The sequence below is a fragment of the Alligator sinensis genome, unplaced genomic scaffold (assembly GCF_000455745.1).
Source record: "Alligator sinensis unplaced genomic scaffold, ASM45574v1 scaffold157_2, whole genome shotgun sequence".
NCBI classification, from domain to species: domain Eukaryota; kingdom Metazoa; phylum Chordata; order Crocodylia; family Alligatoridae; genus Alligator; species Alligator sinensis.
In genome coordinates, this window is record NW_005842107.1 from 2,296,141 (window position 1) to 2,310,517 (window position 14,377).

A 14,377-nucleotide genomic window follows, 5' to 3' on the forward strand; every position below is an offset into this window, starting at 1 on the left:
CAGTTGACAAACCCTCTTTGAATCTGATGCAAGATGAAGTTTCACAATTGATTATTAAAATATGGTAATTACAGCCACTCTCCTAGACTCAAGTTCTCCATTCCAGCCAAAGATAATTTGGCAACGAGTCCAGAATGGGAAACATAAAAGCAGCTTTAAATTACTTTAGTGCTTCTCCAATTCTGTGACTATCCAGATGCTTACTCAAAACCCAAAGACTGATAATGAAACTTAGAGGCTATGGCAGCCAGGGATCAACTTGGTTCTGGTCACAGCTCCTTTTTTCCTGATGTAGCAGCTGAAAGGGGACAGGTGTCATAGGAGCATTTATGGTAGTGAGTTCCTTTGGCAGCTAAAGCGATGATAATTATGTGGCCTGTTAAGCAAAGTTTAGAACAACTTTGCACTGTAAGCAGTGAAAAGCACTCCTAATGGACTGCAGAACAAAAGCCCTTTGGAGAGAGTTCACCAGAGGAGAGTTTGTCCCTCCTGAAGCAACACCAGGGGCAAATGAAGATTTTTTAAAACGGTGGAAAAGAATTACAATGAATAAGCAGGCAAAATTTGAAATAGCAGTTCTATTATTGCATTTGTTTGTCAAAGACTCATTGCTATTCATAGATAGCTAATAGAGCCTAGTACTGGAGTGGTGGTGGAGTATAAGACTAGGATTGGCTCAGCAAAGACACTCAGTGCCAAGGAGGGAAGGGGAAAAGGCTAAGACCCAACAGGTAGGAAGAAATTAAGGTCAGATAAAATCCAAGATGCAAAGTAAGAACAAAACATGCAATAAATGATGCAGGAATCCTATGGACAAAATATAATGTGATAATGTAATCACAAGTCTATCATAATATATATGCAGAAGGACCAATTAAGGTTGCACATGCATTTCTTGAGTACTTGACCTTGTTATCTCAATGTTCTCTTAACATATGTGCCACAAATGGTACAGGCAACCTCTGTGTGGCACACAGCAGATCAGGACTGGGACAGGCAGCACAGCTGCAGATAGGGCAGGAAGTAGAAATCAAAGCAGCAGATCAAACAGAGAGCAGAAAGAAGATAAGCAGACTGGGCAAGGGAAGCCGATGGAGTAGCACTTGTGGAGGGTGCCGAGCCAATTTGTGGCCTGCCTCATAAAAAAGGTTGGCTTTCATTGTCTTATTATACATGCAATATATATTTAGCTCATTTAATTCTGACTTATAACTGAAGTCATATACTAATAATGTCTTCCTTCCTCATTGTTGCACCCCTAACATCTATCCACAGATTTTTCTCTCTGGACTTTATGTATGTAGATGCTTTAGCTTTAACTTTGCTAAGATATAAAACATGACCCATACACAGTCTGTTGGTCTTCCTAGCTTCCGTGATTATAACATCCTGTTTACACTGGATGATACAGTAACCGCTGAATACAGATAAATCATTACCTCTTTAAATTGCTTCTGTTCGTGCAATTGTTTATGTGAGCTGTCTACATAGAGACAAAATGAGTGTAATGGTTACTGGGCTTTTCTAAAGTCTGTAACAATACAAACCCAGAAACATCAAAAATGTACCGAACTCTGGCAGGCAAATGGGAGCAAAATAAATTTCTCCTTAACATGTAGAGATAAACGGAGTATTTTGATAAAAGTAAAAATATACTGGATGTGACTTTTGTGCACAGGTTTTAGATTTCAATGTAGTTACTCCTTAGGGTGCTGACAGACATGACAGTTTGTCACACAATCAGCCACTGAAAGAGTTCAACAGCTGCGCATTAACAGAAGTGCACAACTGCAGAACACTTTAAACTGCCCAACTGCAGGACAATCTGAACCCTTATTGCATGAGGCTCAAATAAAAACACTCCAAAGTTGAGCACCTTCATTAATGTCTGGCAGCATGGCTGGGGGCAGGGCTCTGCTTCATGCACTGTCTTCAAGACAGGAGGGGGGAAAAGGGAGAGGAGTGAGTTTTGTCTGTGGGTTCCCCAGACAGCACTGGAAGGTGGGGCGGGTGGGCTGGAGGCCCTCAAGGTGAGGGACTCCAATCCAATCCACACCCACCCCCACTCCAGTGCAGCTGGGGAAACCCCAGACTGAACTCACTCCCCTACCTTCCCCCCACTCCCATCTTGAGAGAGCACAGGAGCTTGGAGAGGGAGGTGGGGCTATGGGACAGACACTGAAAACATGCAGCTTCTCTCCCCCAATCAGCTTCAAAGGGGAGCTGGATAAGACAACCTTGTGATCCAACAGCAAACGTCTGTTAGATCAGGAGGGTTGGTCTAACTCACGACAGTTTCTGTGAAGTGCCATGAGTTAGACCGAGGAAGAGCTGCACATCTGTCAGTGCCCATATTGTAAAGGTGAAAGAAGAGGATCAATCCCAGTCTTCAGGGAATTCCTCTCTTCCACAATGACTTTTTCAATGAAGAAAGGAGTATAACATTAACAAAAAACACAAAGTGAAAGAAACCTTAACATATTAAAGCAAGTTTGATTCTTTTTTTTTTTTTGCCTTCTCTTACAAAGCAAGTACCTGGCACCACTATGAAATTAAAAGCAATTATCTTTAACTATACAAATGCATAAAGGTATGGCAATATCCAGCTGAAGTCAACAAGGTATTTTCTTTCGTGGCATTTTATGATACTACACAATTGGCAAAGCACAATTCATACGGATAACTTTTCATCTTTTCTCTAAGTGTCTAATACCAATGCTCCAAACTGCTGCAGAAGGGAAGATACTGGACTAGACCCATCTATTCTCACTGACCTGTTCTAGAAGGCCCTCTGCTCTTATATCAAGACAACTTGAAAATGGTGTCTCCCTCCTACCTAAAGCAGCAAATGGCATCTGTTAGTTAACAAGGTGTGCTCAAGATGCTTAGTGTTTTTCAAACCATAGGGCTAGCAGACCTAGAGAGCTATCAATTCCTCCTAGGCAAGCTCTTAAAATCAGGGCAGTAAAGTAAAAAAAAAAAAAAAAAAAAAAAAAAAAAAAAAAAAAAAAAAAAAAAAAAAATACAGATTATTTTACTTACAAGGCAGCCAAAGCTGACTGAGCAAACGATTACAATGTTGTTAATTTGTTATACTTGTTATGTTCATTTTAGCTTAGAAGGCAAAATTATTTGTCGATATCAGAAATATATTGACCATTACTACAGAAATACACTAGGCACCTCCCCCACATATTTATAATCTACACCAAGTTAATTCTTTTTTCTTATTTAATTCCAAGACAGACTCCTACATATATAAAAGGGGAAGACTAATAGTACATGCATGCTTTTTTCACTTTAAGTGGAACACTACAGCAAAGTTTAAGAAACTTCGTAAGCTGGATTCTACTACATTACACAGCATTACGATTAACATACCTGACTCCCCTCAGTCTCAGCCTCTGAATTTTCCTGGAGCTTTATTTTTCCACATTAAAGCCTGTTACTAAATTTGCCTTTCTCCAGAACCTCACCTGTTCTCCATGAGTTCTCAAAAATTATTGTCACTGGCTGCGATACCTCTTCCTTCCTTTAAAACTTACATGAATCTCATCCAGTCCTGCTGATTTAAATATATTTAATTATCTGAATATTCTTTTACCTGCCACTAATTGATACCACCTCTTAACATTCCTTATTTCCTACTTCATATTACAAAGATCAATGCTTCTTTCATCCATGTTACAGAGGCTTGAACACATTAACTGTGGAAAACCTTTGCTCCTTTTTTTCTTATTTAGTACTAGTCTTCTAGAATCCTTCCCATTTTCCCTCCCAAGTCTTCTTTTATAGACATTTCCTACTTTAAGTTAAAAAACACTCCCTCTTACTAATATTGTATTGGACCTTCTCATCACGCTGATTCCATATATGCTGCCACATACTTCAGTCTTAGTATTTCTCACATAAATATCCTTGTATAAGCCCGCTGATTATTCGATCTCTATTTAGTTTTAGCAAACTGCTTAGCTTTAGCTTCTTTCTGTGCCCTGTTTAATTGCAACTAGCCTAATTTTTGCATGGAGTTACATGTGTAAATAAAAGAGTCATTCCACTAATGTCAATGGAGTTACATGAGAGTAAAACCAGTGTAAAAAGAAAATCAGCACCTGTGTAGGAAATAAGAATCATCTCCCCCTTCAGTTTCTCTGCTTCCCTTGAAGCCAATGCAGGAATGAATTCAGCAGCTAAGGCCTAGTTAGATAACTCAAACAATGTTTGTGGGTGGTTTGAAAGTGATACACTGAAATTAAATATATTTATAGTATTAAAGCATGATAACTGTATAATATTAATGTCTTAATATTAACACACTGCATTTTTTTTAAATCACAAGACTAAGTGATTTGTTAAATTTCTCTAATTTTTATAACTCTGTGTTATAAAAGATGGAGAAAATACTGTTTAACCAAGCTTACAACAAAGGAACTTTAGATAAGCATCTGAAGTTGCTTCAAATACTTACTGCATAAGACACAGTAGCCACTATAAAAAGACCAATTTCATACCCCAGAAGGTGACTTTGCTTTATTCAAGCATGCCTTTTCCCAACTTGCATCAAACATAAAGCAGTTTTAAAAGACCAAGAAAATATACGAAACATTAATCTTTTCTTCATTTGGTCCATTCCACCTAGAAATATGTACCAACCTACCTGGATATGTGGTTTGAAGGGAAGTAAAAAAAACTACAGATGTAATAGAAACTGGGTTTTTAGCATTAGTAGCAAAAATGCGTAACTTCCACACAAATATAAATATGAAGACCCTAAAATACCTTATTGAAACACATTTTCTTTTGCTATTGTTTCCATTTTTCTCTTTTTGTCCTTAAGTTTACTTATCCTCATTGTTACAATAAATATGAATGCTAACACATTCCATTCATTTGAAAAGGAAAGAAAAATTATTACTACCTTATAGCCTATAGTCTTACGATAGTACAGAATTTCTTTTTCCAGAAGTTCAAACAATCGTGGCGGAAAAAACTGGAAATCTTGAATATTTGGCTGTTTGGGGGGTCGTGGAGCCTTTAAAAGAATATATGTGTATATGCATTAACACGATACAATTTATACTTCAGTTATTAAACTGCCACAGTTCAGAATAGTGGCAACACATAACTCTGTAAAATATATGCTAATTTTACTACCTGAAATAAGGTAGATAGTAAAAATCCATGTTTTTTACCTTGGGAATTTTTGGTTCACTAACACGTAGGGCTTCTCTAAAATACGCATCCACTGCATAATTAGCTTTGCGCTCTCGTTTTGGAGGCTCTATCCATTCCATCATACTCATCTGCACACAAACAAAACATTTACAATTTAAATAGCTCTAAACGTCTTTCTGATATCCCAAACAAGGTTATTTTAGGAAATTTAGGTTGAAAAGTCAAATGAAGATGGTGCACAAAAGAAGCAGCAATATTTTTATTGAAAACACTAGTAGTTAAGTTCATGGCTTAGCATTAGTTGATGCTCCCACAAGTTTCAGGAGCATGAAACACTTGACAATTACATTTTAAACATAGCACAGGGATTTCATGGTGGTATAGAAGCAAGCCAGAAAAGTAAGTAGGCAAGGTATTAGGGATGTGCGAAGTGGGCCCTATTCATTTCAGATTCAGCCCGAATCAGGGACAGTGGTTTGTTGATTCGGATCACTGTCTCTGATTCGATTTGGCCAAATCTGAATCTGAAGATCCAGTGCTGATTTGGAGAATCAGTGATTTGGACACAGACACAGCTTTAAAAGTTTTTTTTACATACCTTGAGGTAGCAGGCGCAGCTCATGATCACTGCGATGCTGGAGCGCATGGAGCTTCCCACAGGAGTGCGGGGGGGCCCTCCATGTGCTCAGTGGTAAAACTGGAAGTGAACCAGAAGTACTTCCGGTCCACTTCCGGGTCTGCTGGGGAGCATGCTAAAGGCCCGCCCCCCCGCGCCTCCCTGGCTCTGTGTTTGGCCACAGGGGGACCTCGGCTGCCCCCCAGACCCAGGAGGCACCAGTTGCCAAGCCAGCGGGATGCAGGCCCCCCCCCGCGCACTCCCCAGTAAACCCTGAAGTGCCACTTCTGGTCCACTTCCAGGTCTGCTGCCAAGCGCGCTGGGAGCCCCTCGTGCTTCTGTGGTACACTCCACGTGTCCCAGCACTGCAGGACTCACAAGTCCCTGCTAGTTAGAGGTACGTAGAAAAAAACATTTACAGCTATCTCTATGTCTGAATCTCCGAATCTTTCCAAATCTCTCTGAATCAATTTGGAGGGTTCCAATCCAATTTGGAGAGATTAAAGGGTCCTTCGAGTCAATTCGGATTTGGAGATTCGGCCACCGAATCAGGGTGAACCTCTGCCAAATCGAAGCAGGGACCAAAGCTTCGCACAAGATACGTAGCGCTTCATTCCATAAGCGGCACTGCCAAACAAGTCTCAAAGAATTCAAATAAGTAACTAGCCCAATCACATTGCATCCTACCCCAATCCTGTTCTGGCAGCATGACTATCTTGCATGCTATAAGCTACGCCAGGGGTGTCTAACTCACTCCGACATGGGTCACATCCTTATTGCAGGGCTCCTTAAGGGCCAAATCCAGTCATGGTGGCAGAATGAGTGGCAGCAGAGGTACTGTAGCTGTTGCTCACTGTCCTGCCTCTGACATAGGCCCCAACAGGGCTCCACGTCCCAGATTTCAGCTGTGAGCCGAGCTGCCAAATTACCATCACTTCTACAAGCCCAAGGGACCAGGCAACGTAGCTCCAAGGGCTGTACGTTTGACTCCTTTGTTCTAAGAAGCAGTAGCTCCTATTTGGAAATCTCCCATATAGCCAGATATTCCAGTGGATAATGTCACATACTGAGACTGTTCCCTAGTGTCTCAAGCAGTAGAAAGTGGTCTGAAATATTAATTACCAAGTTAAGCTCTGATCCTGCAACACCATCTCCACTGACATCAGACTCATTCAACCTATGGTTTAACCAAAGTGACTACATGATTTCATTTATTTTATAAGAGAAAATTACCTTTTGTTTTTCTCTATAATCTTCCCCTTCAAAGGTATATAAACTCATCTCTGTGTCCATAGTGAAGTTCCTTAGAGAGCTTTCCCCCATCTTTTGCAATCGCTCATTCATTTCTGCTGTCTAAAATAAAATGACAGTGCTATTAGCAACATGGGAAGTTTTACATTTGTATAAAATTTGGGAAAAATCAGCCTTTCTTACATATTAATGACTTCACACACACCTGTTATTTCAGTCCTTTGCTCCCCTACATGCACTTATCATTAGGTTAAGTTAGTATGCTGTCATAATGCAAATCAATATCAACATAAACTTCGGGTTTTTTTTAAATATATGCACAACTCTTCCCTGCTGAAAGAGTACTTCATTTACTTAATAAACTATTTACTATCTTTTAACATTAAATACTCTACATCTATTAAACATATTAGCATATGGTTTATACACTTCTAAAAACTTTTTAATTAAAAAAGTGATGTTAAAACTATTATTATTATTATTACATTCTTGCAGAACATGGTCTAGAAAAATAACTATGGAACATTTGTTTTGCAGTCCTCCAGCTTTTAGGCCACTTTAAGGAAACAGTCCTACGATACCGTTAGATTGCAACTTGCTGATGTATTTGTCAGCAAATTTATGGGAATAGACTACAATATAACTTTGCAATAAAGTAAAGAATATGAGGGAGGCAATCAGCAAACTGCAGCTTTTCCTTTTCAAAGACATTTTTTATTGTAGATAGCAGAAAGCTGCTACTAAAATAAATACAAATCTTGTCAAATTATATTTTTCTGTCAATATGAAATAAGATTTACAAATTAAATAGATCTGGTGATTCTTAACTCTTAAGAACCATACTCTCTTTTATTTTACAATTATTCATTTTAAAATGAAGTCAGTGACAACTCCAAATTCCATACGGAATTATGCTCTCACCTTCTTTTCACCTCTTTCTAAGATGGTGGTAATATCTTCATCTGTTAGCTCACTGTCCTTAGAAGCAAAAACATGTGTAGCTCCATGCCGGATCATCTGCAGCATTTCATCTTTTGCCAGTTTGTTAGACTGTTGATCTATGAGTCTTCCTAGAAGTAGGAGAAACAAAATGAATGCTTTAAACCAAGGCTCTCAATAGCAATAGGGAAATAATGGATTTTTTAGGGAAACTGGAAACAATATTTGAGTTTGAAACCAATATTTTAAAGGTTTTTGGCAAAATAAAACAAAAATTTTGATACATACAACTGGTCAACCCAAACCAAAAAAAGTTATGTTTTCTTTTCAGGTTAGGTAAGCCTTTTTAATATCTTACTCTTTTAATATAGGTCAACTTTAAACAAAGAGATGAATGTTTTATTTTGCAAATGTCAAATAAAATGGTTTTTACATTTCAAAACTTTACCTCATTTTTCAGCCAAATTTGTGCACTAAATTCAACCTAAATTCACAATCATTTTGGTTTCCCCGCACCTCCACTTCTTGGTGAATTTACTATTTGTTCAGGTCTAGCTCAACCTTCCCAAGGCCAAAGCCAGCCAGAAGCACCCTTTCCATCTGACCAATACCACTCTCCCAATTAGTAGCAAAGGAAGGCAGTGAGAACCTATACCTCACCTTAAGCTAAATGTTCTGTTATATATATATGCAGAACACCAAGCTTTAAATGGTGGTTCAGTAACCTGCAAAAACTTACGTAAGAGCTGTACCTATTATACTGAAAACCCCTGGAACATTTTTTTTTCTTTTACAGCATGCCTATTCAGTGAGGCCCTGTAACAGTAGCTGGTTTTTGGGGGAGGTTTAGTGGGGGGAAGGTTTGCTATATCATTTTTAGGAGTTGGTACCTAGCGCAACACTTAACCCATGGAGTAAGAAATTAAATGAAAAATCAGGACCTGAAACTGATATTTGATATTATTTCAAGTTCAATTAAGAGCTCTGCCACGACAAACATCAGGCCCAATACTCCACTGCCTTGCACTTTGTATATTTCCCCCTTTGCTAAGTGAAGGAGTTAAATTCTGTTCTTGGACATAAACACAATAGTACTTGATACCTTGCTGAATAACTATAGAGTCCAGTCTCAGTTTTATTTCAGCTCTTTCTACAATCCTTTCTTCAACAGTATTTTCAGTAATAAGTCGGAATACCCTTACTGGTTTCTTTTGACCAATACGATGTGCACGATCCTAATAAAAACAGATCAAGTAATTCAACAATACAAGAGAGTCTTGTAAGCAATAGTAACAGACATTTCAGTCAAAATTATCTGTTGCAAACACCAGAAAAAGTGAGAAAACTAAAACTAGTAGAGATATTTCACTCTTAATATATGCAAAAAACCAAGAAAAGAACAAATTACTTTTTACCAAAATGTTTTTGTAAAACCATTGTGAACGTAGTATTTTAAATGCTGGAACAGTTTCTGCCTGAACTTAGGTATATTAGCACAGATTTAGAGTGACTGGAATCAGAGTTGATATCAATTTACATCATTAAGTGAGGGTGGGTGGGGTGGAAAGAGATTTCTTATATTGTGAGAGTGCTGGTTGGGATGCATGGCTGGAATTGGCAGGAGGGTTCACTTGTGTCGAACTTTGGTTATGGTGAGGAGGGCAGTTGGAGTTTTCAGGTTTTAGGGTACTCTTTGGGGAATCCTGTCTGTGGTTCATTTGCTTATTGTAAGCCATTTTGGGCCTTTTGGATAGGGTAGGATACAAATCTAAATAAATAAATATACAACCAATACGTACTTATGCAACTTGCCCTTCATCCAACTTTAAAGTCTAGTGTTAGCTATAGCACCGGGCTTCAGCCATCAACTTAGTACCCAGGACCCTGGGCGATCTTGTACAGCTCTCATCACTTCAAGTTAATTGCAGTAGTTTCCCAAGTTAGCTAGATTTAAGCTAGCTCAGGTTTCTGTACATTTACTGCCTGATATCTTCTAACTGCATATAAGTATTTCTTAAGTTCAACTAGAAGACAATCTATTCTAACAAGAAAACATAGAGATCCTCTCTGAAAAATTTACACAAGCAGCAAAAATGAATGGAAACTAATGACATAGCCTTATGCTACGGCCCTAATACTCATAATTGCTTAATATCTTTCAGGTTTTTTGACCCAAATCCAATCAAGTGTTCCAACAGCTAAAATGATGACAAATGACAGCCACTACTACGCATTCAAAACAATATCAATAGCAAATCCCAACTCCCAATGTGGCTTCCTACCTTTAAAATACCCGAGAGACTAACAAGTATTATTTCCATCTTCATATATTTGACTAGTATTTTAATGCCTACATCAAACCTTTTTGTTTTCCTGAATAAACATTCAGATAACACTTCTGGAATAATCCGGAAGCATCCCATAAATTATAACTAACTATCTCAGGAGAGAAATTCAGGGGTACAAAATAGTAATTAGAACTAGAAATAGTAATTAGAAATAGAAATTTTGGGGCACAAAACATTAGCAAAGTATAGAGGATTTAGATAAGTATTTTCGGGGCAAGAAATTTACAGTTTCTTCCACAATTTAGGTTATATTTTTTCCATTCAACTTCATAGCCTTTGGGATTATATGTAAATGCTAAAACTGAAAATTTCCAATACACATTTTATGGAGTTCTATCAATATCATAATTTGATTTTATATGGATAACTTTAGTTATATTTCAATTTTTACTCACCATAGCTTGAAGATCCACCTGAGGATTCCAGTCTGAATCATAAAGAATAACCACATCAGCAGTGGCCAAATTAATCCCCAGACCTCCAGCCCTGGTACTCAGCATAAATATGAATTTGCTGCTGTTGGGAGCATTAAAGGTGTCTATTGCTTCCTAAAAGACAAAAAAAAAACATTGAAGTGCAGAATATTCTAACAAATATTCATTTTATGACTATTTTGTTTAAAATTAATTATTATATGCCACACTGGGGCTTGTTAATTTAACATAGAGGCAGAAGAGTTAAGCCCAAGTAGAGAGCAGGTAACGGTACTTCTGACTCCTGACTCCACACAGAACATGAGCCAGGGAGGAGTGGTCAGTACAGGCTGGGAAGCATCTGGGCATCTTGACCTAACAAGGACATATTCCCAAGGGCAAAACTATTTCCAGATATTGCACTGATGGCCCAAAGATGATGGAATAGCTTCAACCGTGGATATTAAGGACATTAAGACAGAATCCCAAATTAAGGATAAGAGACTTTTTGATGCAGAAGACAGGCAATGGCTCAGGGAGTTGTATCACAAGGGCTGAGAGAGGTTTGCCTGACTGTCCCTCACAGCTAAGCAGAGTCCCAGGACAGGACCAAGTGGAGCAGGATGGGCCTGCGCTCCCCCAGATCAATCCCTATAGCAAGGAAAAGATAACAATGTTGTTACACAATGGAACCAGTGATTATCTGGGGACCACCCAAGGCCACATACACTCTGATCAGGAGACAGCTACAGAAAAGATTTCAGTGCAATAATTGCCCACCTGAGGGACTCTATATAGCCTCCTAGGCTGAGAGAGAGAAAGAGCCAACTCCATCTGTCCTATACACACCAACTTTAAAAGGCAGTGAAAGTCTTTAGACTTGTATGTGCAAACCAGTGACATTCTTTACACTAATGAAATGTTTTATGAGGTCGTATTGTTTCTTACAATAAGCCCTACATCATGGCCCTGGTCCTGTCCTACTTTTTACAACAAACAAGTGGATTGCTAGGCCCAACATGGTGCTCCAGTGAAGTCAGTGATGCTCTGCACAGACACATTAATGGGCTGTAAATAGTAAGTTTAGGGTCTAGAATAGCAACTGGTTAGAAATAGTCTGAACCATATGCCACCTTTTCAATTAGAGTCCAATTTCATTTGTGAAACAAGCATATTCAAACTTGTTAATACTACCACGTTTAAAAAAGTAACAAATATACTTTATGCAGAACTGAATTTTTACTTAAGCAAATCAAGAGGCTTCAGTTGCAAATTAAATGCAGACATCCCAAGACAGAATCTGTGCAATTAAAAAACCTAGTGTATTTTTCTCACCTCTCTTTCTTCATGTGGTGTCTGTCCATCCAATCGACAGTATTCATACCCACGCCACATGCAATAATCTTCCAAAATATCCAATAAGCGGGTCATCTGACTAAAAATGAGAACTCTGGAACCTAAGAAAATAATACAGAATAACAATTTTTTACAAAACAACCTTATCACAGAACCAGTTATACAGAAGTTAGGGGCACAGAAAGAACTAACAGAGGACTATATTTACATTTCTAATTATCAAATGCTCCGCTTATTCAAGTTCTATTTTTTTAAACAGTTCTTTTACTAGGATTGGCCTTCAAATCCAACTCTGTAACTTTTTCAAGGTGGTATTTAGATCATTTATAGAGTAGTATCCCAACAGGAAACAAGTGAAGAAACAAGAAAACATTCCTAAAGACATTACTATAAGGGTGCTTGATGTGCAGAGTTGTCAAAACCAAAATTAATCAGAAGTCTAAGGAAAATTGCTCAATTTCCCAAGCCCCAAGACTACTGCAGGACTTTGTGAATATTCTGGTGAAACATATTTAAAATAAACCCTAAAATATTAAATCTAAAATTTTAACCCTAATATCTTAATTGCTAGGGCTTCTTAAACTTAAAATCCTACACTCTGCCACATATGTTGCACTAGCATTGCATCAGCATGAGTTAATTTACCAGTCATAAGGTTTTGCACAATCATACAGCAGAACAGCACACAAAATCATATTATCAGTATTTGAATGACAATGAACGTTTGGGGCTTGAAAATGCTATCTAAAATATGGAACCCCACTGTCACTGCAACCAGGTTCTGGAGCCCCTTACACACAAACATTTGTAGCCCAGATAGGCCCTTACTGCAGTCCTTGCTTTCATCTCATGTAGAAGCCTCCTGCCATTTTACCTAAATGCAATATTAACCTGATGGGATCAGAAGGCCTGCTTCCTCCCCTAACTTACACTCTTCACATACCCCACCCAAAACCACCCCTCTTCTATTTCCTTCCCATTGCACATTTTTTATTTAAATTTAGTTTCACCATTTTTCCTTCATCTTTTATTTTCCTACCTATGATTTGTTCTTCCTTCTCTTCTTCTTACGGTTGTGTTCCCCATTCCTCTATTTTTATCTGCCACTTAAAACCCCACAAAAAATGAATCTTACTAAAAACCTTCAGATCACAGTGAATAAAGCACTTTGTCTCTGTCGTAGCAAAAACTATTTGTAAACATGTTTATTTAATTTATTATTATGCTTAGTATAACTATTGTACTGCTGATCATAGTCACCTTGTTCTTTGAGTTTTGCCAGCAGTTTATCCAAAGCTACCATTTTACCACTGTTGTTGACGAGATGTGTGTCAGTGGTATAAGGAGGTCCAGGCTCAGCACCATCAAATAGGTATGGATGGTTACAACATTTTCGTAACTGCATAAGAATATTCAACAGCCGCATCTTATCCATTTTCCCAGCTGAATTTAAAATATCAATATCTTTCATCAGGATCCGTGTATACCTGAAGTTTAATAAAGAATTTTGAGAAATGTCTAGCTTTTAGTTTTAGAACATTTAAAATATGAACGAGTGTCTGAAATGTCCTGGTTACTGTGTTCAAGTGTAAGCAGCAAGTTTTGCAAATCCTGATGGATGACAAGGGGTAGGGAGGAGAGCTTTGTCTGCTTACTGCTGCTGCCATGGTGTGGTCTGCCTGCCCAGGTTGCTGCTGCCAGCATTTAAAAAGCTGAAAGAGAACATTCTATTTTTCTCTAATCCTTCTCAGTTAAAGCAACCGAGCTTTTTAATATCCAAACATACCAGAATGAAATACCAGAAAAGACTAGTTCCTTTTTATATGCAAAGCCTATGTATTTTAGAGCTATGACTACAAAAGTAAAAAGAACACGCAGTTCTTATATAAAGTACCTTAGGATTCTTCATTATCCTTAAAACAATCTTATATTAATGTAAATAACTCACCATTCTCTCTGCATTTTGCTGAGTCCCAGGTAAATCTTTACTTCCTTTTTAGGAGGCAAGCTCTTTTCCACTTCACCTTTTATGCGACGTAACAAAAACGGCTTCAAAACCTTAAAAAGTTTCAGAGATATATTTATCATAAATATTCCTACAGATGAGAGATTTAATAGGCTCATTCCTGCATTCTTATCGGTCAAAATTCTGAACTGCTCACACAGCTCATATAGTTCTCCAACCAGACGTGTTGCGGCTGCCTTCTGAGTGGAAAATGAAATTGCCCATTTCAAATAGTGTGTTAAATTCACCAGGCTGTTAAGAAGGGCATTACAAA

The 14,377-nt window shown here is 38.1% G+C and overlaps 1 protein-coding gene across 2 annotated transcripts in view; it reads right to left on the minus strand.

Annotated features, from left to right (window-relative positions):
- Positions 1-14,377, minus strand: part of SMARCA1 (SWI/SNF related, matrix associated, actin dependent regulator of chromatin, subfamily a, member 1) — a 58,140-nt gene that overhangs the window by 23,749 nt on the left and 20,014 nt on the right. For both annotated transcript variants that reach the window (XM_014520341.2, XM_025205185.1), the window contains 9 exons: positions 14,047-14,156; positions 13,359-13,585; positions 12,078-12,199; positions 10,725-10,877; positions 9,084-9,216; positions 7,964-8,112; positions 7,025-7,144; positions 5,193-5,303; positions 4,919-5,032 (listed from right to left, as the gene is read on the minus strand). In XM_014520341.2, coding sequence (XP_014375827.1) covers positions 4,919-5,032; positions 5,193-5,303; positions 7,025-7,144; positions 7,964-8,112; positions 9,084-9,216; positions 10,725-10,877; positions 12,078-12,199; positions 13,359-13,585; positions 14,047-14,156 — 1,239 coding nt within the window. The remainder of the gene's footprint in view (positions 1-4,918; positions 5,033-5,192; positions 5,304-7,024; positions 7,145-7,963; positions 8,113-9,083; positions 9,217-10,724; positions 10,878-12,077; positions 12,200-13,358; positions 13,586-14,046; positions 14,157-14,377) is intronic.